Genomic DNA, 24948 nt, shown 5'->3' with positions numbered 1-24948 from the left:
ACTCACCCTGAATGCACACGCCGTGATCTTTGCTTCTTTACAAAGTCCTCCTAGAGTCAGAGAGTTCACCGGGTTCCTCCCATGGCGGCACACCGCTCTCTTCCCTCATCCCATCCCCCAGCGTTCGTCGTTCCTGGCTCTGTTTGTTTAAATACCATGTGAGAAGAGTGCGCCCCGTTCAGAGTCAGTCTTACGACCATGTTTTGCCTGACTCCAGTCTTGGTAGCAGTTGTCTGCCTTTTGATTGCCTGGATTTTTAAAAATGCTGATGGAAACATCGAGAGAAGGAAAGAGGAGAGGAGAGCCAGGGCCGAGGCTCGTCCCTGGGTGGATGAGGACCTAAAGGACAGCTCTGACCTCCACCCCGCGGAAGAAGGTAAGCATACAAAGCTGCTTAGCTCCCACCTTCTGCGTTGTTTTGATGAGCGCCAGTTGATAGCAGGGCTTATGGAGAGGAGGAAACACTCGGGACAGTTTCATCAGCTGCCTCTGCTGTGCAAATGAGTGTGTGACAGAGACAGACCATTTCTCTCAGGTGGCCAGCTTGGCACCTGCGGACACCAACCCCCCCTTGATTTCTGGATAAAGAGTCAGCGAAGAGCTGTTGAGGGGCTGCCATTTTCCCTGACCCCAATCCTGTTCTGGCTGTAAACTCTTTCTGAAGGGGCACATCCCCGGCTGCTGGTAGCCATGGGGGAAGTGGTCAGGTCTGAATCAAGGACTTGGAAATGTAAAAAGTGGCATTGGTCCGGGCGCTCACTACCCTTCCTTGTGCCAGACCCTGTGGGTTAGAGTCCAGTTGGCCGTGTCCTCAAAGCTGGGTGTCCAATTTAGCGGACAAGGCAAAAAAACAGGCAAAATTCGGGAGGAACGAAGGGCCAGACTGATCGTCAGGGGTTTCAAGGAGGCATAGGGGCATGGTGGGGGTGCAGGGAAAGGACAGTCAGGCCTGGCTGATTGATAGGACATGAGTAGCTATGGTTAGGAGGCATCTCAGGCGAAAGGAGCAGAAAGAGCATAAGAGCAGGGATAGAGCCCCCGGGAAAGCTGCTGAGGAGACAGGAGGACAGCAGTCGGGGAGAGGACGGGTGAAAGTGAATTGGGGTGGTGAGCATGGGCCCAGCAGTCCTGGCTGGCCTGAGGATGAAGAGGTGGTGAGGGAGCAGGCAGGAAAGGAGACGTTCTTAAGGCGGCTTGAGTGATCAGTATTTGAGGCACGTCTGAGGTGGGTTTGTGGTTTGTGGGATGGATTCAATTTGGAAGAGGCTCAGTGATTCTCAGCTGGACTCACGATGCCCCCCGCCCCCAGAAGAGGCCACCTGGACGGTGTGGAGGTGTGTTGGTGTGCCTGTGTGCATGTCTGTGCACACCTGCTCTGAGCTGCTCTCGTCTCAGGATTGGGGGCTGGGGTATACAGCTGGCACTCAGTGCTGGGAGCCAGCAATGCTAAATGTACTGCATAGGATTCAAGCCCAGGCAGCCTCTTAGCAGGCCTGCCTCTCACTCTTTCACTGAAGGACATCCCAACCCAGATGGCAAGTCGAGAAGCACTTTTCTTGAACAAAGGGACATCCGCTATGATGTTGTGTGATGGTCTGTCCTGGTAAGGATGGCCTGGGTGGTGGTGGCCATGGGAACGCAGAAGTGGCTGTGGGAACACAGAGGAAGGAGTGAGTTGGGGCAAAGTTCAAGGAAGAACAACGGGGTTTGGTAATACATTGGCTATGGGGAGAAGGAGAGGATGAGAGCTGGAGGCAGGGAGAGGTGGAAAGACACCATCATACGTGGGGGAGGGGGGAGGATCCACAAAGAAGATGTTGAACGTCCACAAAGACGTGTTGGATTTGAGAAGATAACACAGCTAAGCAGACAGGGAAAGGCGGGCCAGGTGAGGGATCCACAGATATTGATTGGATGCTTACCAGCACGGGGTGATACTTGAAACGTGGAAAACTGATGAATTCCCTAAGGGGATGTTGTTGGCAAGAAGACTGAGAATAAGCTGGGCACCTGCAGAGAAGAGGGCCTGTGGTGGGAGAAAGGGACCACGGAGAAGACCACCTGGGGAAGGAGCTCTAGGAAAATGACAACGACAGGCTCTTATAGGCACTGGCTGTGTCCACTCAGCATCACATTTGATGTATAGTAAACCACTCAGTCTTCACGTCAACACAGCAAGGTGGGCACTATTATTATCCCACATTACAGATAGGGAGACTGGGGCTCAACTATGCTAAGTGACCTGCCCAAGCAGGTAATAGTAGAGCCGGGACCCAGGCAGTCTGTTCTGGAGTCCAGATACACAACCAGGCGCTGGGCTGCCTTTCTACTAGGAGAATAACCTAGAACAGAGGCAGCAGAAGACCAGCAGGCTTAAAAATGCCCCAAGAGGGCGCCTGGGTGGCTCAGTTGGTTAAGCGACTGCCTTCGGCTCAGGTCATGATCCTGGAGTCCCGGGATCGAGTCCCACATCGGGCTCCCTGCTCGGCAGGGAGTCTGCCTCTCCCTCTGACCCTCTTCCCTCTCGTGCTCTCTATCGCTCTCATTCTCTCTCTCTCAAATAAATAAATAAATCTTTAAAAAAAAATGCCCCAAGAGATCAGAGGTAGTGTGCATTGAGGAAAGACCCCGGAATTTAAGAGTTTGGGGGATAAGAGAGGGATTGGTAAGGGTGGTGGGGAACCAGGGACCGGGGGCTGGGCCTGAAGGTTGGGAACACAGAACAAAGCTGTGTGGCCCTGTCTGGTTCTGTTCTCTGCGTGCTTATTCATTCTTGCCAAATCCTCTGCCTCTTTTTTCTCTGTTCCTCACACAGAAGAATAAATTGAACGTTTAGTGGCCTCCCCAGCAGCCATGGGCACCTCTGCTCTGAATGTTACAGTTCAGTCTCTCGTTGGAATTTTTGTTGTTCACTTAAGTGATACCTGCTGAGGTCACATGGATGATCGGTGAGAAGCAACATTTAAACCCAGGCTTCTCTGCCACCCAAGTCCCTGCTCCTAACCCCTGGAAGGGTGGACACAGTCCAAGAGAGGATTCACTGTACCAGGACCAACAACAGGTTTAGAGGGGACTGAGTGGGGGGGCGGTGTATAAGGGGTATAAGAGAAAGGATTCCATTACTGAAGAGACGTGGAGAAGCTTTTGATGACAGCAAATGGATACCAGATTCAAACCATGTTGAAAGTTAATTATAAGAGACAAAACAATAAAATAAGTATTTAGGTCCTTCTAGTGTGAGTTAAGGAAAATAATAGGTACCAATCCAAATTCCTCCGGCTTTGGCTCACAAAGAATTCCTACTCCAGGTTCGTAGACCAGAGAATCAGCATGTGTGTGGGCAGCTTGGGAAATGCCGGAGGGGTGCAGAGTGGCCATGCTTACTAGACATCAGGCACAGACTTCCTTTGGGGACGGTCAAACATGTGTTCTGTTAGTATTTTCAGTTTCCTGTTTAACTGTAGCAGCAGCCTAAGGAGGAGAGATGACAAAGAGAAAATCTTAGATTGTCTCCCTAAAATGAGGCAAAAATCCTGCACAAACATATTCTAGTGAGGCCTGATTCATGGAAGCTTACGGAAATGGAAATAAGAGAAAAAGATATAGGGAACACATCTCATCAAGATATGTTTGTTTTAATGTTGGTAGAAATTTGTCTTCACTTAGCTTTACTGACCATCCAAAAACTACTGTCCTAATTAAAATTTTGGTTGTCCCAGATTGTCCAGTGACTACTAAGAAAGGCTTGTGTTAGCAATTTCATATAGTTTAACCTAAGACACTGTGTAACTTCCAGGTGAGAAAAGATAAAATGGAGAAAACTCAATCATACCAATGGAAGGCAGGAAAGGCAGTGGGGGACAGAAGCAAGGGAAAACCGTGTGTTAGGAAAGTGCTCAGTGGTAAGCATAGATATATGTACATAGATATGCGTGTATGTGTATGTATATGATTTTATAAATTTCACACACAAATTAATACATCCCTGTGTGTATATATATATATATTTATATGATATATTTGTATATATATGTAGAGATAATAAACATCCTCAAGGTTTGTGGCTGGCCATTAAAAAAAAAAAAAGGCTTATGTTAAAATCATCTAATGTAGGTAACCCCTGAGAATTAAAATGCTCCCACAGACTTGGGAAAGGACAACTTTTTAGGTAACCGAGGTAAAAAGCAGCTGTCAGAACCGGTTTCAAATCTGTTCAATAGATCCATGACAACTCACCTCAGTAAAAGCTTAGCAAGCAGACCAATCAGTGACAGTTTCTTGCTTCTGAAAGCCAGCCAATCAGGGATGAATTCACTTCAGTACCAACCAATCAACAACAGTTTCAAACAAGTAACACTCTCCCTATAGATGGTATTAATCCTATTACATTTCTGGGAGTCCACCAATCCCTGGACTCCAAGCTCCCCAACCAAGTGGTGTGCTGTATAGTTAGCCAATGGAAGAAGCAAGAACCGATTGTTAAATATTCAGGAATTTTGTGGGCCATTTTTGAATCATCAACTTGAGGTCAGGCCACAATGGAAATTGGCAAGTGCTATAAGTCAGGCTCCCCCACCCCCTCCTAGAGCTGGTTTATTAGCACACCACTATCAAAAATGCTATAAAAGGTCAACAGCATTTACTGGGTTCACAGAGACTCTCCTTTGCTATAGGAAGCAATAAATCTGGCTTTGTCTTTTTATTTCATTATCCTTTGACACATACACACAAACACACATGCATATACACACAGCCATTAATACTTTTACCGGTTGATTTTAAGAGGTTGGTTTACCAAGACTCTTATAAAGCCTTAAAATTTTAGGGCAAAGGACAGGTAAACTCAGATGACAGAAAATTAGCAAAGGGAAAGGACTTGAATGGAGACATTGTCTTTGAGATCAAGGCTGGGTGGGTCCTAGGGGAGAGTAAGGATCAACGCAGGGTTGCGGGGAGGAGCAGGGAAGGGCACTCCAGATAACACAAGAGATGATGGAGCTCAGGAAGAAATTCTGTCAAATTCATTCAGGATAACACTGGGGAAGAAAAATTTCTCTCTACCCTTCAAGGTTCTTCAAGCTGGTCTAAGAATTAAATTGACATGAGCCAGATTAATAGAAGAAAAAAAAACACAATTAATTACGTGTGCACAGAGACCCAATGATAAAATTGAGACCCAAAGAAATGACCAAGGCAGGCAGATTTGATACATTCTAGACAGAGACAATAAATTTGTGAGGAGTTGATAGGACAGAGAAAAAAATGCTCAAGAGCTTCAATTAGGAAGGAATTCTAAACAGAATTTGGGCTGAGGTAGTAGATTAGTAAAAAGTAACAAGATTTGTTTATACAGCTTTTCTTTTGGCTCTAAAGTCCCTGTCTCTGGTGATAAGGGTCTCTCTCTACTTTCTAGTACAGGGAGAGTACCTTTCATGAGAGATCTATTTCCTGCTTTCAGGGGGACAGGGGAGGGGCAGAGTGTCCTTCTTGTACCGGCTATTTCCCAAGTCGCTTCAGTTCAGAATAATCAATATGCCATGGTGGCACCTTTTGGGGCAGCCTGCCCTGAGCCACTACAATAGCATTGCTCTATTCAAGAACTTTCCATCTGAACTCCCCCCAAACTCCCCAGCCCCCTCACACCACAGGAGCTGCTAGTGAAATATACTGCAGTGAGTCAAATGACTGACAGGCCCATGTGGAAACAGAGTGAGGGCTGGGGCAGGTGGGAAGGAGGTGTCCTCAGGGCAGGGGTTGAGCTCTGACCTTGCTCCGTCCCCACCTTCAGAATCTGTCTCCTGCAAGAGCTGCATCACCCTCAGCCTTATTAACATTGCTCCTCCACATTCCCCAAAATTCTGAGGAGGGAACAAGGATGACATGACACAAATTGGCCTTTTAGCTTCAGAGCTAGAAAATTTGGCTCATTTGCAAAGATTTTGAAATAGAACTGCAAAAACACAAAAGCAACTTCTATAGAGATGCAGTGAAAAAAACCCACCTTTGTGTTAAACATTAGAGAATACACGTGGCCTAGAACGTCCTGGCTGTGAAACCTAATTATGGTGCAGTTTAGGGTTCCTTGGCATTAAAGCAATGATAAAAGGAGAGTTGTTCTTGGTGCCAATAGTAAATCCCAAATGTGGCAGCACAGATTTATAGCAAAAAGTGGACCATAATAGCACACGTTTGTTTTGAAATACATGGGTTTTATGCTTGAATGAATCCCTCAGAGTGGCTTGGCTCGTCTAGCGTGGAGGCAGAATGACTAGTTTACAGAGGCTGTTCTCTTTCCTCTTGGGGCAGTCAGAAGGTCAAGGGGAAGGAGAAAGGGACCTTTGGTATTGGTTCACTGCCCTGCTGTTCCCTGGGTTCTTTCTCTCCAAGTCTGGCTCTGCCTTCCCCCTTTCCCCAGGCAAGATGCAGACCTTCTGCTCCGGGAGAAGCTCCAGGAAGAGCAAGTCTTTCAGGAGAATCCAAGCCAGCATTGATCAGGCCATTTGTCTGCCCTGCTCAGCGATAACGTTCAGGCAGTAGCCGCTTCATTCTGCTACAGTGGGAACGCTTACCTTGGACTTTAGAAGCTGCAGAAACTGCCAAGTCATGCACCTAGGCTGCCTTTAGCCTATACAAATGCTGAATGGATATTAAGAGTTGGTAACTTACCTTTCAAACAGTTAATGAGGCATTTCATGCATTTGCTCATTTACTGCCTACTAAGGACAGAGGTTGTCAGACTTCATAACAAATTATATAGAAGTTATCACTGGTGTTGAAAGTCTTTATTGACATATTTGATAAGTTCAGGGTTGATATTGATGACACCTGGCTTTGGTTCAGAATTGATCACTAGAAAACGGATAGGTGTTTGCTGCCACTCCCCGATCACACCCACTTCCTTTTAATGAGTAACTGGGCCTTCTCATTAAATGTGTACAGTTTGGGCCCAAACTTCCCTGGCTAGTAAAATGTATAAGGAATTTTCTCACTAACAGCGATGAGCAAACCATGGTACTTGCCGACGTGGTATTGCCATTGAGGTTTTCAGTCATTCCCTCTTGCCTTCCCCCTCCCCAGTCAGTCCTCAGAGACCTAGGAGTGAAGTGTGTGCATGTGAGTGAAGGAGAAAGTTAATCCTCTACCTGAATTCTGCCTGGAATGTTCCAGACCCTCAGGGCCAGGCACTGGATTCTCTTGTTCTCTTCCTTCTGTTCCTGTTATCATTCTCATCTTTATGTGAGGGTACCCAAAGTGACATCCCACCTTCTGGAATCAGACTTTTACTTTCACACTAGACATCTCTACCTCAACAACTCACAAGCATCTCAAATGTGATGGACTGGTGATTCCTACCTCTACTTCCCCCAGATGGTTCATTGCTCATCCTCTATCTCAGTAGGTGGTCCCATGGTCTCCCCAGGTGCTAAAGCCCGCCACCTGAGTCTCATCCTTAGTCCCTCTCTCCCACCACTCCAGCCACACACTTCAGCAGGTCTCATCATTTGTGTCTCCAAGATGCTCCAAGAATTTGTCATTCTTTTGTTGCACACGTAGTCTGGGCCAACATTATCACACCCTGGCTATTGAAGTGGTTTCTCGATGGTTCTTCCTCCTTCACTTTTGTCTCCCTCCAATATACACCTCACCCTGCTTTGTTTTATGTTGCTTATATGTTGCTTTCTCCTTGCTCCATTCCAGATATTTTCTTCTGAGTTATCTTCCAGTTCACTAATTTTTTCTTTAGGTATGTATATCCAGCTTTAAATCCATAAATTAAGTTCTTTATTCTATTATTTTATTTTTCAGTTCTAGAAGTTTATTTTTTCATATTTTCTGTGTCACCTTTATCTTTTCCTGTACCCTACAGATTTATATAAGTTTGTGTTTTTTTCCCTCTAAACCTAGTAATCAAAGTTGTTTTATCTTTTGAGTCTGATAATTCCAATATTTGGAGACATTTTTAAATATCAACTCTGTTGTTTCTTGCTCAAAATATTTTCTTTTTATGCTTGATTGTTTTTGGTGGGCTGCTAGTAATTGTAGTTAAAATTACTTGTATGTTGGCATTTGCTTCTGTTAGGCAATGGAGGTATTTTCAGGCAGGACCACCTAATTCCAAGTTCAAGTTTGAGGCAGGACCCACCAAATGATATAACCCCTTGGGGGCTGTTATATTTATAATCCATGCTTCCTTTAAGGATGTAATCTTGGGGTCCCAGCTTATTAGCCTTCTCACTGTGTGTGGGTCTGGCTTTGATTCTTGTCCCCCACAACCCCTGAAAATATAAAAATAAAAATTCAAATATGTATAACAATAAAAAAATTTAAAAAAATGCAAATATGTAGAGATTGGCAAATACTATCAAAGGAAATGTGGCTTCTTTGCTTACTTGTCTTACAGGCTCATATTTCTCTTCAGTTTTGGCCTAGGAATTTCTTACTATGTTGTCAGCAATTCGTTGATTTTTTAAAAGACTTTAAAGATACTTTATTTCATGATCTTAGTGGTTTCCAGCTAGTGGGATATTGTTTCAAATATACCAGTTCACCATTAATAGAAATTTTCATTCTTCATCTTTGTGTAGGTAAAATTTTCTTTTTCTTGATTTTTAACCAGTGTGGAACTTGGATAGCCAATAGTCAAGATCAGAGTTCAGGATTCTGTGGACTCATTCTTTTCATTTTTCCCTGATGCTTTTGAAATGATAATCTTGCAGACATTTTTGAGAAGTTTATTTCCTTTTCCTGTTGGCCATCTTATGACTGTAGGGGAGGAAAAATAATTTTCCCTCTACCTTTTTAGCTTCTTGGCTGAGACAGCCCTCCCCCCAACCCCGTAATAAAAGACAGATTAAGAAGAGGGAAAAAAATAAGAGCTTAATAACATGTATACCTCCTGTATACATGGGACAGATCCAGGAAAATTGCGTAAGTCCCCGAAATGGCCCAAGCCACCACCTTAATTACCATCTTCCACTAAAAACAAAAGAAAGATGTTGGGGGAGGAGGATCCAGTTATGGGAGGTTATCAAGAAGAGCACAGTGTTTTATTTTATTTTTTTTTCCCATGAGCCACTTGTTTATTTTTTTTTAATTTTTTATTGTTATGTTAATCACCATATATTACATAATTTGTTTTGGTGTACTGTTCCATGATTCATTGTTTGTTCATAACACCCAGTGCTCCATGCAGAACGTGCCCTCCTCAATACCCATCACCAGGCTAACCCATCCCCCCAGCCCCTCCACTCTAGAACCCTCAGTTTGTTTTTCAGAGTCCATCATCTCTCCTGGTTCGTCTCCCCCTCTGACTTACTCCCCTTCATTCTTCCTCTCCTGCTATCTTCTTCTTTTTCTTTTTTCTTAAAATATGTTGCGTTATTTGTTTCAGAAGTACAGATCTGTGATTCAACAGTCTTACACAATTCACAGCGCTCACCATAGCACATATCTTCCCCAATGTCCATCACCCAGCCACCCCATCCCTCCCACCCCCGACCACTCCAAGCAACCCTCAGTTTGTTCCTGAGATTAAGAATTCCTCATATCAGTGAGGTCATATGATACATGTCTTTCTCTGATTGACTTATTTCACTCAGCATAACACCCTCCAGTTCCATCCACGTCGTTGCAAATGGCAAGATCTCATTCCTTTTGCTGGCTGCATAATATTCCATTGTGTATATATACCACATCTTCTTTATCCATTCATCGGTCGATGGACATCTTGGCTCTTTCCACAGTTTGGCTATTGTGGACATTAAGAAGAGCACAGTGTTTTAAACAAGGGTAAGCTTGTTGTGCAGATTTAAGTCCACCTTCTCCATTGATAAGAATTTCTTGTGAGAATCATCCTTTACTTCTTGGTACACAGAAGGCTTAGGAATGGGGATATCCTCTATAAAAATAAATGTTCCTTACAAAACGGTAACTTTCACTCTGGTTTTCAGAACTTCTCTTGTGTCTGTTGTTTCTTAAAAATTATCAGCTCAATGTAATCCTTATGCCAAAAAGGCATATTTTGGGGTGGCATATTCTTCTACCCTTCCTGACCAAGAGAGATCATTTAATTTGCTGCCTTTCTTGTTCGTATTTGCAGATGCTGATGACTGGCAAGACTCAGAGGAAAATGTTGAACATATTCCACTCTCCCACACCCGGTATCCTGAAAAGGAAATGGTTAAGCGATCCCAGGAATTTTATGAACTTCTCAATAAAAGACGGTCTGTCAGATTCATAAGTAATGAGCAAGTCCCCATGGAAGTCATTGATAATGTCATCAAAGCAGCAGGTCTGTAAGGGCACATTGTGTCTTTGAGAATGTCAGCTGTAAGTGACAATACTGCAGCAATAAATTTCAAACACAGTGAATAAAGCCTAGAGTGAACATTTATCTCTAATGTCTTACCCAGCTGTTGACTGGCTACCAGAAACATAATGATTTCCACTTTCTACAAACTATTGACTGTTACAAACTTCCTGGGAGTAGATGTAACAACAGTTTAAGACTTCTGAAATTACTGAATATTATGATCTTTTATTAAAATTTAAAATTTCTGAACATACTATTATACACCGGAAGAGAAACATGCCCTTACTTTCCCCTCCTCTTGAAACACATGCACGTGCGCGTGCACACACACACACACACACACTCACATTTATGCATTTCTTTTTGGAACCAAATTTTTTATATTACACACCATAATGCTCTACTACTGTTCTCTAATGAACTAGCAGCATATACCTATATGAATTTGCAAAGTAAACCACAGCAAAGCAAACCCATTTTGAACATAGATTGATATCTCCATGAAGGAAAATAAAAGAATTACAGAAAAAGGGGGGAGGAGATGTAAGACAGATCCCCCTATTTGAGTATTATTAGAGTGTTGGAGTATTATTCTTATAGAAATCACATTAAGTTCATTTGCAAAAAGTATTACATGGCCATTGTGAATCCGTTGCTCAAGTTGAAAGGAAGCAAGAGTAAAGCATTTTATTTCAGTTAAGAATACAAATGCCCTGGCTAGTTTTTTATTTAACTATAGCAGTCCCTAAGTTCCTTCTGTGTATAAACCTGTATCCATATGTGTGTGTGTGTATACATATGATGTGCAGATAAATTTGGCATAATCGAAAACATTAGGGAACAATATATTTCTTATGTGTAGTGACACAAATATTTAGTGGACAGACAACATAGGTACCAAGGGAACTGGAATCACTCTGTTCAGAAATGTGGGCTTTGTGTTTAGCTTTTGACTTGCATCTCACAATCCAGTCATGCTCTCTCAACCACAGGGAGTGGTGGGGGGCAAACAAGAGCCCCATCAAGCAGGCAGTCCTGACCCTGCTGGTGTAGAGATTATGTCATTAAGTTACTCACTAGGGAAAAAGGAATAGTTCCTTCTGAAATATCCTACCTATGGGTCACTGTGGTCTCTCGCCAGGAGCAGCAGGCCATCTCTAGGACAGCAGGGTGACTCACATCAGAAGCTGGCCCTGTTTGGAATCTGAAGAGAATTCAAGCTCCTTGGGCACTGAGATGCACTATGAAGCTTGTCCCAGGATACTGGGACTGACCCAAGTGTGGGCTGAGGGTTCCCATAGCCCATGAGAGCTGAAGACAGACTTATGTGTACTGAGCACCCAGGGCCAGGAGATCTCATGTGTCCCCAGCAGTGGGGACAAACTCCACAGTGCCACACTCAGAGTTCTGATATAGGTACCAAACCATTTATAGGTTTGTTTTTTTTTTTTTACCTTTCATGAATGTTTTATTTATTTATTTATTTATTTATTTATTTATTTATTTATTTATTAAAGGTGAATTTTGTTTTGTTTTGAGAGAGAGAGAGAGATTGAGTGGGGAGAGGAGCAGAGGGAGAGAGAGAACCTTAAGCTTAGTGTGGAGCTGGATGTGGGACTCGATCTCATGACCCCAAGATCAAGACCTGAGCCGAAATCAAGAGTCAGATGCTTAAGTGACATTTCATAAGTGCTTAAAAGCCATTTTACCATTTAAATTTTTATCATCTTCAATTAGCTTCGTGACTTTATCCTTTTTCAAGAATATCAAAACAAAACAACATTTTGGACAATTTGGGCTGTCAGAACTTCCCTTCTGGATTCCCTTAATGGTCATGGGACAGTTATTTAGGAATGTTTTACGGAAGTGATGATAAATTCCCATAGCCCTAGAACCATTCTTCTTGACCTCAGTTAGCTGGTTTGTTGCCCCTAAAGTGATGCAGAATGAAACCAACACACCAGCGTCTGCGGCCAAGAACTTCGTTCACCAGGTGATCTAACTTCATTTTGAGCAAGTGTGAGTTATTATATTTATTCTTTTTTTAAAAGATTTTATTTAGGGGCGCCTGGGTGGCTCAGTCGTTAAGCACCTGCCTTCAGCTCAGGTCGTGATCTCAGGGTCCTGGGATTGAGCCCCGCATCGGGCTCCCTCCTCGCAGGAAGCCTGTTTCTCCCTCTCCCACTCCCCTTTCTTGTGTTCCCTCTCTTGTTGTGTGTGTCTCTCTCTCTCAAATAAATAAATAAAATCTTTTTTAAAAAAGATTTTATTTATTTGAGAGATAGCGAGTGAGAGAGAGAGCACGAGCTGGGGTGGGGGCAGAGGCAGAAGCAGATTCCCCGCTGAGCAGGGAACCCGATATGGGACCGATGCCAGGACCCTGGGATCATGACCTGAGCTGAAGACAGACAACCGACTGAGCCACCCACGAGCCCCTATTATATTTATTCTTAATGAACTTTCTTGCATTTTCCTGTGTTTTAATTCCTGATTTTAATTTAATGGATGATAGGAACTGCCCCAAGTGGGGCCCACACGGAGCCCTGGACCTTTGTGGTTGTGAAGGACATGGACATGAAGCACAAGATTCGGGAGATCATTGAGGAGGAGGAGGAAGTAAACTACTTGAAAAGGATGGGACGCCAGTGGGTTACAGACCTGAAGAAGCTGAGGTACAAAAGTTGATGGAGTTATTAACCTCTCTGTGCTTGGTTTTCTCATCTGTAAAATGGGAGTGTCTAGGATTTACTTCATTATGAAAATTAAATATGTAAGCACATTTGCCAACATGTAGAACAATGATGGCACCTAGTAAGTGCCATATGCATCTTTGGGAAATAAATGGGCTTTGACCCAAGTAATAGTAAACAAAACGTGGAGGACTTACTTCACTTTTCTCCCATCTGGAATGTGAGATTGTGAGATATTTCTCAGGACTTTGACTGAAGTAAATTACCTTTGCTAAAGTGATACTGTCTTCCAAGTGATATTACTAAGCAGGCTTTAGTTTTAGGACATGCTTAGTAAGAGTAGATACAAGTGTAATATCTATTAGGCATTAGTCACTGTGCGGGCTTCCTTATCTCCCAGAAGGAAGTGTGGTGAAACTCATTGTAACTAGATTTAATGCGGTGCCTCTGTGCATTAGGGTATGTCCTGCAAGTTGTCAGTTCCTTTAGTAGCTGCAACTAACAGTGACTTGTGGAGTCCTCTTTCCCCACTGAGGGCCGGTCATCCTTCATAATATCTCAGAAGCATTCCATAACTTCTCAGTCACTTTTGTCATTAAAAGTAACTTTCAATTGTTTAGACTCAGCCTTGTCATTTACCGAGTCTTCAAAACACTGCCTTCCCCACAAAGGCCGTTTCCTTTCCCCTCCGGGGAGCCCTGAGGCTGAGCGTGAGGAGGGACAGTGGGCAGAGATGTTGGTTCTTACTTCAGAGAAGGGAAGCTTGCTCTAGTCATTGGCACTTGGAATACAGAGGTATTCACACCTCTGGCTCTCAACTGTGGGCCTTCCGTGGCCAGTCCTGGGGTGTTATCCAAAACCCCAGTGTGACCCAAGCTTGTAAGAAAGAAAGGGCAATGAGATTGCAGCCTTGGGGAGAAGGGGGAACCTCTTATCCAGGAGTCAGGGCTGGGTGATGGGAAGAGGGCCTCTTGGCTCTACTCCTGTTTCATTTATTTGGCCCCAGAGGACATATTTTTCCTAAGATATTTAAATCCTATTAAATTGATGCCTTATGAAGTTGTAACTTGTTGCCATACTCTGGAACTAGTGCAGGATATTAATAATAAATATAAAAATCTTGTTGCATATTCATGGGGAAAAATGGGATGGGTAAAAGTTAAGTTGAGTTCCTACCCTTAGATGTCCTGCTCTTTGCATGCACAGTGCCTACAAAATGCTGCTGGGCCCTGGCACTCTCCCCAACGAAGGCAGAATTAGTCACTCTCTCATCTCTGTGCTCCAAGCACCTAATATACAACTTCTGTGCATCTAAAATGGCCATTTTATCACATAGCATTTTAATTATTCGTTTACTTTTCTTCTCATGTTATAGGCCATATTTTAGAAAGCTTATAGACTTTCTCTGAAGGCAGTATGTACAAACTTAGGGGTCCAAATTTAAAATGTCACATTATATCATCTAGCCTAGTGCTGATGCATAGTAGGTAACTGAATAAATGTTTGTTGAATTGAATTGCAAATGAGCATATGTCCTGACATCCTCTTGGAGTCCACTTTGAAACCCGTAGCTGTCATTAAAGACTCAATATACAACCTGGGTCCAACCTACTTGTCAAACCTTATATTTTTCTGTTTGCGGGTTTCAGCCCTCCACCCCAGGCAGAAGGTGCTACTTGTCCTTCTCTTAATAGGTTTTGTTGCTGTGTTTTTATTAGCTTTAATGTGATGTCATAATAAATTCTTGTAAAATTGAACAAACCAGAAATATTAGATACTAATGTATGTCTAGGCAAAAAAAAAAAGTACAAAAATCATTGAAAATTAATAATCTGCCTTTGAACCAAGGTAAATTGCTTAATCTTCATCTTGCATTAAAATGTTTTTTAAATTATTCATTGTAAAATAATATTAGTAGTAATAATACTAACACACACATATCAGTGTGCTAGGTTAGGTACTGTTCTAGGTACTTTATCTATTTGACTGATCTCACCCTCACAATAGCTGTATGGGGTGAGTGTCTAATAGTGCCCTTTACATATGCAGGAACTGAAACATGGGAAATTCAGGAGGTTGCCCAACATGGCAAAACTCGCCAGCTCCAGAATTTATCCTCTTGTAAACAATAAACATTCTCCCCATTTGTAAGGAGAAAAGGATTGATAATAGCCCAGTGTGACTGATTGAAGCATGGTTCTACACTTGATCTTAGCCAAAAGGCAGAGAAGCTGTAAGCTGATTGAAGCATGGTAAGGTAGCTTTGGAAATGTAACCTGTAGAAGTTAAGAGTGTAAGAGGAACCATAGAAAACTGCACAAGTGAGTTTAGTATGTTTTAAAACAGTGAGTAGGCTTAAAATGAAATCATCTCTTGTTAATTAATGACCTAATGTAGCTGTATCCTAAAAAAAATTCTAATATACAGCATTGCATGAGTACTACTTTGAGTATCTGTGCTGGAATAAAACTTTTGCCAAATGTATGGGATAGGGTAATGGAACAGAGAAAGATATCCTCCATAGCTGGAAAGCAAAAACTGAAAGTTAACATTTATACCTCACATGAATTATCTCCCACTCCCACAAAGATCCCTTCCTATTCTCCACAGCTGGGCTGATAACATTATTATCTCTGCCCCTGTGATTTTGGTGAAACCTCACCATCACCCTTTTCCTTTGCTCCTGTACCAGACCGATCAGCTCCAGCTTCTACACCTCCCCAAATTCTCCTGGTCCCTTGCCCACATCAATCTGCCTCTTCCAGAAATAGACCTGATCCCATGATGCTTCTGCTCAGAAGCTTGTAGTCACGTTCCATTACCTACCAAATGAAGTATGGAGCAGCCCACCCATGCTCTACCATGCACCCCATCCTCCAGCCTACAGGCTTCTGAAAACTCCCTGGCCTATTAAGCCTCCTCTGTCCTGAATCTGCCTTTACTCACCGACTCACTAGGATGCCCTCCCCAGTGCCCCCTCTCCATCCGGTCCTCAGTGCCCCACCTCAAGGGAAAATTTGTAAAAGTTCTTCTAATCTGCTTATTCAAAATTATCAACACTTAATTTGGAGGACTCCTAATGCGCTTGACTTACATTTCTTTAATTCCACTTGCCAGGTTTTAGTTTGCCAAATTTTACATATTGCCCTCTGGGTTATAGGATCCATTTTTCTATCTTTCAGCATTTCATGTGCCTTGCCATACTATACCCGTATGAACATAGGTTTATTGGATTGAATGACCCTGGACAGAAAAATATGTTAGGACACAAACAAAAATTCTGCTCTTTTTCAATTGAAATATAAAAGACAAGAAAATTCTTTCATTTTATTTTTTGTAAAGATTTATTTATTTATTTTAGGGGGGGTAGGGGCAGAGGGAGAGGGAGAGAAATCCTCAAGCAGACTCACCCCCCTACCCCCCGAGCACAGCGACCATCATGGGGCTTGATCCCAGGACCCCGAGATCATGACCTAAGCCGAAACCAAGAGTTGATGCTCAACTGACTGAGCCACCCAGGCGCCCCAAGAAAATGCTTTTATTTTAGACATAAATAAGCTAATGTTATAAAAAGGGGGGAAAAATCATTAAGAGCAAATAGTCTCTGGAATTATCTTTTTTTCCCTTCAGAACCAATTGGATTAAGGAGTACTTGGACACAGCTCCCATTCTGATTCTGATTTTCAAACAAGTACATGGTTTTGCTGCAAATGGCAAAAGAAAGGTCCACTACTACAATGAGATCAGTGTTTCCATTGCTTGCGGCATCCTCCTGGCCGCTCTGCAGGTATGTTACCCTCCCACCCTGCCCCGAAGAGAGAAGCAATACTCGAGGGCCAAATAGTGGCCTTATTCACACATTTCAGACATCTGGAAGTTGTTTATCTAGAGTTGAATTCCTAAGTAAGGCAGCTCTGATGTAAAAAGTCACCCTGGAAACCTGGATAGGTGAGTCTAATGGTGCAACAAGCTGGAATTCTTCCAGAAATTTACTTGTAACATCACTCAGGCTCAGAAAAACAGTCACTGGATTTGCCTTCATCTGTAACGACAGGAAGCTTCCAGCGTTTTGGCGGAAACACTGCCTAGCCGTGCTCACTGTTGTCTGAGGCAATGGAATTACAAAGCTCTAAAGAGGACTCTATCATAGAGCTCTTCCTGGAGAGTGGAACTGACATTGTATTGCATGAGAAAGGTGTCTATGTGCTTTAAAAAATCCCATCTATGTAGTAGCTGGAGCAATGTTAAGCATGAAATAGAGCAGGATTGAGGTACACCTTTTACATGATTCAGTTCATTCACCCAGCCTATAGTTTCTGAGCTCCTTCTGTGTGACAGGCCCTGGGGTGGGTGCCAGGGATAGCTGCCTCGTGAACTGTGTGTGCATTCCGCTGGGGACTGGGGTCCATTGGTGGAGAGACAGGAAACACACAAGGCAAATGAAGCAAACAAGATTATAAGAACGAGTGATCATACTTTCAAGGGACAGTCAATTCTAAAAGCCTATGTGCTTCTTCAAGAAAAATGTGCATGCCAGAAACACCTTGCAAAATATAGTCATTGTTACACAAAAGAGAAAATCGCTTTTAGGGCACCTGGGTGGCTCAGTTGGTTAAGCGACTGCCTTCGGCTCAGGTCATGATCCTGGAGTCCCAGGATCGAGTCCCGCATTGGGCTCCCTGCTCAGCGGGGAGTCTGCTTCTCCCTCTGACCCTCCCCCCTCTCATGTGCTCTCTCTCTCTCTCATTCTCTCTCTCAAATAAATAAATAAAATCTTTAAAAAAAATCGCTTTTAGATTACTTGAAAAGTTGGCCTCGAGGAGGGGACGTCTTATTTCCTTCCTGATTCTGTGAGCAGTTAAATAGAGGAAGTGATGTGCAAGGTCGGACCATCTGGCCCCACCGTTCATTCATCTTAGGGTGCTGGAAGAAATGCAGAGTTCACAGTTTTCCCAAGCTCTGAGTCGGCAGCCCCGTCACGTTAGTGTCGAGTTTGCTGCCCTCTAGCGTCGCCTCAGGCCTAATTCTGAGTGTAGGTCCTATTTGTGAGGGAGGAAAGCAGAATCTTCCTGAAACCCCCATCTTCCTGAAACCCCCACCTGCACAGATCCCCCCGTAATGACCACCAGGCCAAAGAGCTTCTCCTGTACGACTCTCAAAGTCAGTTCCAGAACTTCTGCCTGGCTCAGGCTTAGCAGCGACCCTCCGGTTGGGAAAGTAGGGGGATGGAGATAGTCAGCTCGGGAGGCATCTTGAAGCTGCACATGATTTTGACTAGGTGTTTGTTATCTGGAGGGGCTTGGGGAGAAGCTGATGGAGTAATTCCTCTACTTCCAATGGATCCCCGGGCCCCTGGGTCTTCTGTGATTGGACATAGGTATTTTCAGCTGGGGATGATACTCCGCCTCCATTGTTGACTTTATAAGCATAGGAGCTCCCTGGTTGTGGGGCCGTTCCTTTGGGGTATTTGGATTCCCTACATTTCCTTCCATGAAATAACCATTCCTAATTCTTAACCATTGGTGAAAAATAAGACTAGTATTTTTCTTCTTCAAGAAGCCTCTCACCGTTTGGTCAAAAGAATGTGGGGACTGGGAGATTGAGGAGAGCAGGTAAGGTTCAAGATACAATTGCCCGGGGTGCCCAGGCTTCAGGGAAAGGACAAGCGGGCCTCATAGGGATCAGAACGTCCCCGGGCTACAGGAAAAGCCGTGACTTCTTCGCCCACTGACTTGCCAATGTATTCTCTCCCCTCCTGTTGTAGAATGCAGGCCTGGTGACTGTCACTACCACTCCTCTCAACTGTGGCCCCCGGCTGAAGGCGCTCCTGGGTCGCCCCACAAACGAAAAGCTGCTGATGCTGCTCCCTGTGGGGTACCCCAGCAAAGAGGCCACAGTGCCCAACCTCACACGAAAACCTCTGGATCAGATCATGGTGATCTTGTAGGCAGAAGCCCGTCAGGAATGCTGACAGACGATGGCCTGGTCCACTCTGGTCCCTCTTGGGTGTGCAGGTTGCTTTTTCCATGGGTGTTAGGTCTCCCCAGCGTGCCACTCCACTCAAGAAACTTTCCACGTCATCGGGCCCTTGGAGTCTGAGAAGCCCTGCTCCCCATAGTGTGATTAGGTGAACGTAAACAGTAAGAGGGCACTGGGTACTTCCATGTCTCATCCACTCTGGAAATGCATTAACCTTTTACAGAGTACAGGCCCTGATTTTTAAGTTTTTAAAATCGTTCCAGAAAAGTCGCTGGTGATTTTTTTCTCTTACATTTTTTTAAAGATTTTATTTATTTAGTTATTTGAGAGAGAATGAGACAGAGAGAGAGAGCATGAGACGGGGGAGGGTCTGAGGCAGAAGCAGACTCCCCGCTGAGCAGGGAGCCCGATGTGGGACTCGATCCCGGGACTCCAGGATCATGACCTGAGCCGAAGGCAGTCGCCCAACCAACTGAGCCACCCAGGCGCCCTTCTCTTACATTTTTAAAAGCTGGTAGATAGGAAGGAGTCATCAGAACGTGTAGCCCGAGAACTCAGCTATGTGATCATTCTTGAATTTAAATTTAGACTAATCATATAGCCTCTGCCTTCTGATTTCTGGTGGCTTTTAGACCAGGATGTGCTTTTGAGATTTACTCTTTTACTGAACTTCATGGATATCCTGCCCTTTTTAAAATAAGTAACTGTCAAAATACTTCAAACATCACAGTCACAGAACAGAGGAGTGCATGCTTGAGCAGGTGACTCTGACCCGTAACCATCTGAGCATGTGAAGGCTTAGTCGCATCATCGAGTGGTGTGTTGGAGCTGGCTCGCACCAGCTTGTGGAAGCCGATTGTTAAATATTCAGGAATTTTGTGAGCCTGTTATTTAACTATTTGTGGTTGGAAATCGCCCATGGTGGGAGTATTTACACCACTGCAATCGATGGATACTACAAATCAGGGCTTGGTTTCTTTTTCCTAAAGAGAACAGTTTTCCATACGCAGCACTCACGGTGTCTCCCTTCTTTTCTACTCCAGCCCACGGAAGACTTATCCCTTTTCTCCGATGGCAAGTCAAGTGGTTTGGGACTGATGGGGTAGGAGGTGTTAGGTTGGGAATACCAGACCCCATCTTCTGCCCATCACTCTGCCTCCCTCCTGGGGCACTGCACACACTCATAGCTCGGATCAGTTCTCATCCAGCATCCCCACTGGCCTCTGTAGCCCTTTTGTCACCCTTTTTCTATATTCTTACTCAGCTTCCTCAAGAAAAATCTCTCCTGCCTCTTTTCATTCCTCCGGTGAGTCACACAACTTACGAAAGCCCTCAGGATTTCTGATGAGTCAGAGTTGGTGACGAATCTGTATTAGAGAAAAGGAGGACTTTTTTTTTCCCTTGAAAATATAATTAGATATTACAAGAACCTGTGCCCTCAACCACTTCTGAAGTCCTTTGAAGGATCTAGAAGTTTTCTTTAGAATCTCCAAAATCGCCCATCTATAGTTTCATTTTTCTCTAAACATGCTTTTCCCCAGGGCTCCACATTTTAATAAATGCAAACTTTCTCTTACATTTTGTTTCCATTCTATTTTAAAAAAATAATTAGTATTGTGACAGGCATTTGTCCTGTACTCTTTATTGTAAATGAGCATTGTTTTAACTACATTGTTAAAGACTTACATGGGCTGGAATGGGAGCCTAACCATTGTATTTCAGATTGTTTTTAGTAGGAAAAAGATTCTGAGAGTTCCAAGTATCAGAATAATAAACACACTTTGGCGTTACGATGCAATGAAATTGAAGTTATACTGATAAACTTCTGTTTCTTATGTTTTGAAACTAGTTGAGCCCAGAGTTGTGTGCTAGTTTTAGTTCAGTCTGCTGAGGGGGCTGAGGTGTACAAGGGAATCTTGCCTCCGGGGAGTGGGGTGAAGAGGGAAAATGGCCACGGGTGGGAGTCCGAGTACCATCTTCAAGTACAGAGTCACTTGAGAGGAAAGGGAGAGCCCAGCCACGTGAGTTAGGAGCCCTCCAGCAACAGATTGCCAAGGCCTGCCCACCTTCCAGATCCCTGCGCCCTGAAACGCAGCCCTGGTTTCTCACAGATGCTGAACAAATGTGCAAAGACATAGATTCAGGAAGCTCGACAGCCAGCTTTCTCTTTGGGGGATGGAATTACAGTCGACCCTTGAGCAACACGGATTTTTCTTAGATGAGTACAGGACAGTGCTATCAATGTATTTTCTCTTCCTTACAATTTTCTGAATGACATTTTCTTTTCTCTAGCTTGCTTTATTGGAAGAATATGGTGTATAAAACATAGAACGCACAAAATATGTGTTAATCGGGTGTTTATGCTATCGGTAAGGCTTCCTGTCAACAGTTGGCTGTCTGTAGTAAAGTTTTGGAGGGATCCAAAGTTATACGAGTTATATGCGGATTTGGGAGTGTGCGGTGGTGGGGGATGGTCGGCGTCCCTAACCCCTGTGCTGTTTGAGGGGCAACTGTAACAGTAATTCTTGGTCTCCACAGCACAGCATAGATGCCCTGGTTTCTCGCCTGGTACGCACCAGCTAGGTGGCCATGAAAAACGGGGATCTTTCCAAGCCTCATTTTCTTCATTTGTAAAATGAAGGTAAAAGTTGCACTTACCTTGTGTGTGGTGAGTCCCATGAAGTTCCTAACGTGGTAGCACTGAGGGCTAGCTGTTATCTTTGGCTCCTCGGATTAGTGGTAGTAGTATTCTCACAATGATTAATGCTAGGTGCTATGCATGTTTGGCAAAAAATAAATAAATAAATTGACACCCTTTAAGAATCTTATCTTCAATGCACCAAATGGTCTTAAACTCTAGAAGCAATGTATCTGCTATCTTTGCTTGAGCCTGGGCTGCCTTAAGGATTTATAGGCTTGACTTTAGCTGTATCTGATTGGGTTCTGGAAACCTCTGCAGGGGTCTATTTAATGAGTCATAAAAAGGCTATTTTCAGGGAGGAGAGACGGGGACATAAAGTAAGATCCCATGACAACAATCAGTGTCAGAACAAAGAGGCAAATCTCAATGTGGTCTGGAGTCTGCCCCTCAGATACCAAGCGCATAAACTCTCAGGAACGTTCCCAGAGAGCAGGAGATGGTGCAGCCTCGTATGGCAGTATCAGCTTCAAGATCACGTCTGTGAAACAAGGGTGGCCTTGGGGGTAACAGTTAAGCACAGGAGCTTAGAAATCACACGGTCTGATCCCTGCCCTACCAGAGAGCTAAAGAAAAAAATTCTTATTTCTCTAGTGACCTGGAGCTAATTGCTTAATGGAGGCTCTTCTCTGATGTGTAAAATGGCAGTAATCATACTTACGTTGCAGAGTTTGGCACAGTGCCTGCTACACAGCATTTCTACTTGCTAGGTGTCTTTATTGCGGCGGTGGTGGATGTGGATACCACTGTCCTCGTAAGGCAGCCCTACTTCGGGATCCAGGTGAGCAAAGTAAGCAGGGTGGGTGAGAGACCGGCCCCTCTTTGGAGGAGAAGGCCCGCTGTGGCTCAGGTGGCAGATGCGGGACCATTTGAAGTTGGCCCACGGGGTACCAGCCTCACCGAGTCAGAGAGCTCCTCGGCAGGTCTCACCACTGGGAGGTTTTTTTCTCTGTGTGGTTAATGTTACCAACTTGATAAGCAGTTAAGTTGTCTGTTTGCATGTATTTTTCACCTTTTTACTTAAAAATTACAATGGGAAGACGTGGTTGTCACCTTGACCCATTTGTTAGCTGTCTCAATGATTACACACCATCAAATAGAAGGATAACTGACATGAAGTGCCTCCCATTGGGATACAACATGAAGGATTCAGTATCACATTTTAGACCAAAATGTCCAAACGGAAACCAATTAAGCTGGTACATCTACCTTCCAGTTTAGAGTACAGGATACCTCAGACATATTGCGGGTCAGGTTCCAGACCATTGCAAAATGGTGAATATTGCAAAAAGGCAAGTCAAATGAATGTTTTGGCTTCCCAGTGCACATAAAAGTTGTTCACACTATACTGTAGTCCATTAGGTATGCCATAGTATTATGTCTAAAAAACAATGTACATACTTTAATCTAAAAATAGTTTCTTGCTAAAACATGCTAACCATCATCTGAGCTTTCAGAGAGTCACAATCACTGGTCACAGATCAGTATAACAAATATGATAATAATGAAAATGTTTGAAATACTATGAGAATGACCAAAATGTAACACAGAGACATGAAGTGAGCAAATGCTGTTGGAAAAAATGGTGCTGATAGACTTTCTTGACGTAGGGTTGCCACAAACCTTCCATTTGTAAAATATGAAGTACCTGCAAAGCACAAAGGTGAAGTGCAATAAAATGAGGTGTGCCTGTAAATACGGAGGCTAGAGAAACTGGTTAATTGATATGATGAAATAATCAGAAAAACCAAGAATGTGGATCATTCTACAAGAAATAGGCCTAGACCCTCCCCAAGTTAATGTCATGAAGGAAAAAAACCAGGAAGGTCATTTTTCTATCCTTGCTACTCAGTGTGGCCCCACAGCTCCCACAGAGGCACTGGTGCCCATGGATGGGTGCCGTATTGTTTTTGTTGAGAGGACAGATACAAGGACGGATATCTTATTTGGCCACCTTGCTGATGTCACTTCCTCGTTATACTTTTATTTGAATTTTTCTGTGTGCTTGGAATTTTTCAAAGTGAAAAGATGAAGGAACAAAACCACTTAGAATTAAATCGGAATGGAAATGCCACATACAAATAAGCATTTTTTTCAGTCATAGAAACAATTTCCCTAAACATGCCCCCTAAGCCCATTGTTAAGTTTAGACATTCACTGAAGACACCAGAGATCAAGTTTATTTCATTTAGATTATTTTGGAGTGTCCCCAGGGAGATGAGTTTAAGGTGGGAAGATGGAAATCATAGGAGAAATAAGGCCAGAGGTTTAACTTGCTTGCAGAGAGCCCGTTGGATAGTAAAGGAAGGGAGAGGAGCTTGGGGAAAAAAAATATAAAAGTACATTTCATCCTATCTGCTCCTGGGATGGGGAGCCTTCCAGGGACACCGGTTATATCTCGCACTCCCACTGCCCCAAGACACCCCACACTAATTTCACCTGCTGCTTCATAATCTGGGCATATCAGCACAGCCCCCTGCCAGTGGCTGTGCCTGGAAGAGTAAAGATAATTCTCTTTCTTCTCTCAGCAGCCTCGAGCTTCTTTCTTCTTTCTTCTATGTGTTCTTTAAACGCAGTCCTGTAACCACTGTGTTCAAAGCAGAAAGAGTGATCTGGAAGGCTTATAGATTCCCTTGTAGTTCTGAGACCCTACAATAGGGGGAATCATTGGATTATTTCATCACTGCGAGAAAGAATAATGAAGAAACTTAGAAAATGACTTGTGTCTCACTGATAGGACTCACTTGAAAACGCCCACTTTGCCGGGAGGAATTTGTAATGGGGAGCTATGTGAGCCAGGATGGGCCAGAGCAGTGGTCCTCAAATGCCAGCCTGCAACACCACCCCCTGGAAGGATTGTTCAGGTGCAGATGGCTGGGTCCCACCTCCAGGGTGTCTGATTTAGTAGGGCTGGGTGGTGCCTGAGACTAACAGGTTCCCAGATGATGATGCTGCTGCTTGGGTGACACACTTTGAGAACCATGGGGCTGTAGCAATTAACAATTCCAATACGTCAGTGACTAAATATGATAAAATTGTATTTCTTGGGCAAGCTAAGTCCCCTGCAGGCCCTGGCAACCCTCCAAGACCATTATTCTCCATAAGGTGACTCAGCTCTCCTGTGGCCACACACCCCCACAGCACGTGGCCTCCTTACTCAGGGAGGTGCTCACCCCAACAATCATATACCTTGGTCCAGGAGTGACTTCCTCACTCTCACAGTCCATTGGCCAGGACTAGTCACATGGTCTGTCCAGAGGGTGGGGGAG

At 43.9% G+C, this 24948-nt stretch overlaps 1 protein-coding gene across 2 annotated transcripts; it reads left to right on the top strand.

The window, feature by feature from the left end:
• Positions 1 to 198: 198 nt before the first annotated feature.
• Positions 199 to 18949, top strand: IYD (iodotyrosine deiodinase). 2 transcript variants are annotated; one of them, XM_028103405.2, is made up of 5 exons: positions 199 to 376; positions 10100 to 10291; positions 12825 to 12984; positions 16633 to 16789; positions 18767 to 18949. In XM_028103405.2, exons 1-5 carry the CDS (start codon positions 199 to 201, stop codon positions 18947 to 18949), a joined length of 870 nt encoding a protein of 289 aa, XP_027959206.1. The 2 variants fall into 2 exon arrangements, with proteins under 2 accessions (XP_027959206.1, XP_027959207.1); XM_028103406.2 differs by lacking the exon at positions 199 to 376 and having other exon boundaries at positions 10100 to 10223.
• Positions 18950 to 24948: the final 5999 nt, after the last annotated feature.

The sequence above is a fragment of the Eumetopias jubatus genome, unplaced genomic scaffold (assembly GCF_037043125.1).
Source record: "Eumetopias jubatus isolate StellerSeaLion01/CBP00866 unplaced genomic scaffold, mEumJub1_p1.0 scaffold_6, whole genome shotgun sequence".
Classification (NCBI taxonomy): Eukaryota; Metazoa; Chordata; class Mammalia; order Carnivora; family Otariidae; genus Eumetopias; species Eumetopias jubatus.
The sequence above is the reverse complement of the archived record's forward strand: the minus strand, read 5'-3'. Positions and strand labels throughout refer to the sequence as shown.

What these genes read in the sequence shown, in the direction of transcription:
- IYD (XM_028103405.2), top strand. Translation starts at nt 199, where the DNA reads ATGTTTTGCCTGACTCCAGTCTTGGTAGCAGTTGTCTGCCTTTTGATT. An exon ending in TAATGTCATCAAAGCAGCAG is followed by an intron (nt 10,292 to 12,824) that starts GTCTGTAAGGGC and finishes AATGGATGATAG; the next exon opens with GAACTGCCCCAAGTGGGGCC. An exon ending in TCCTCCTGGCCGCTCTGCAG is followed by an intron (nt 16,790 to 18,766) that starts GTATGTTACCCT and finishes CTCCTGTTGTAG; the next exon opens with AATGCAGGCCTGGTGACTGT.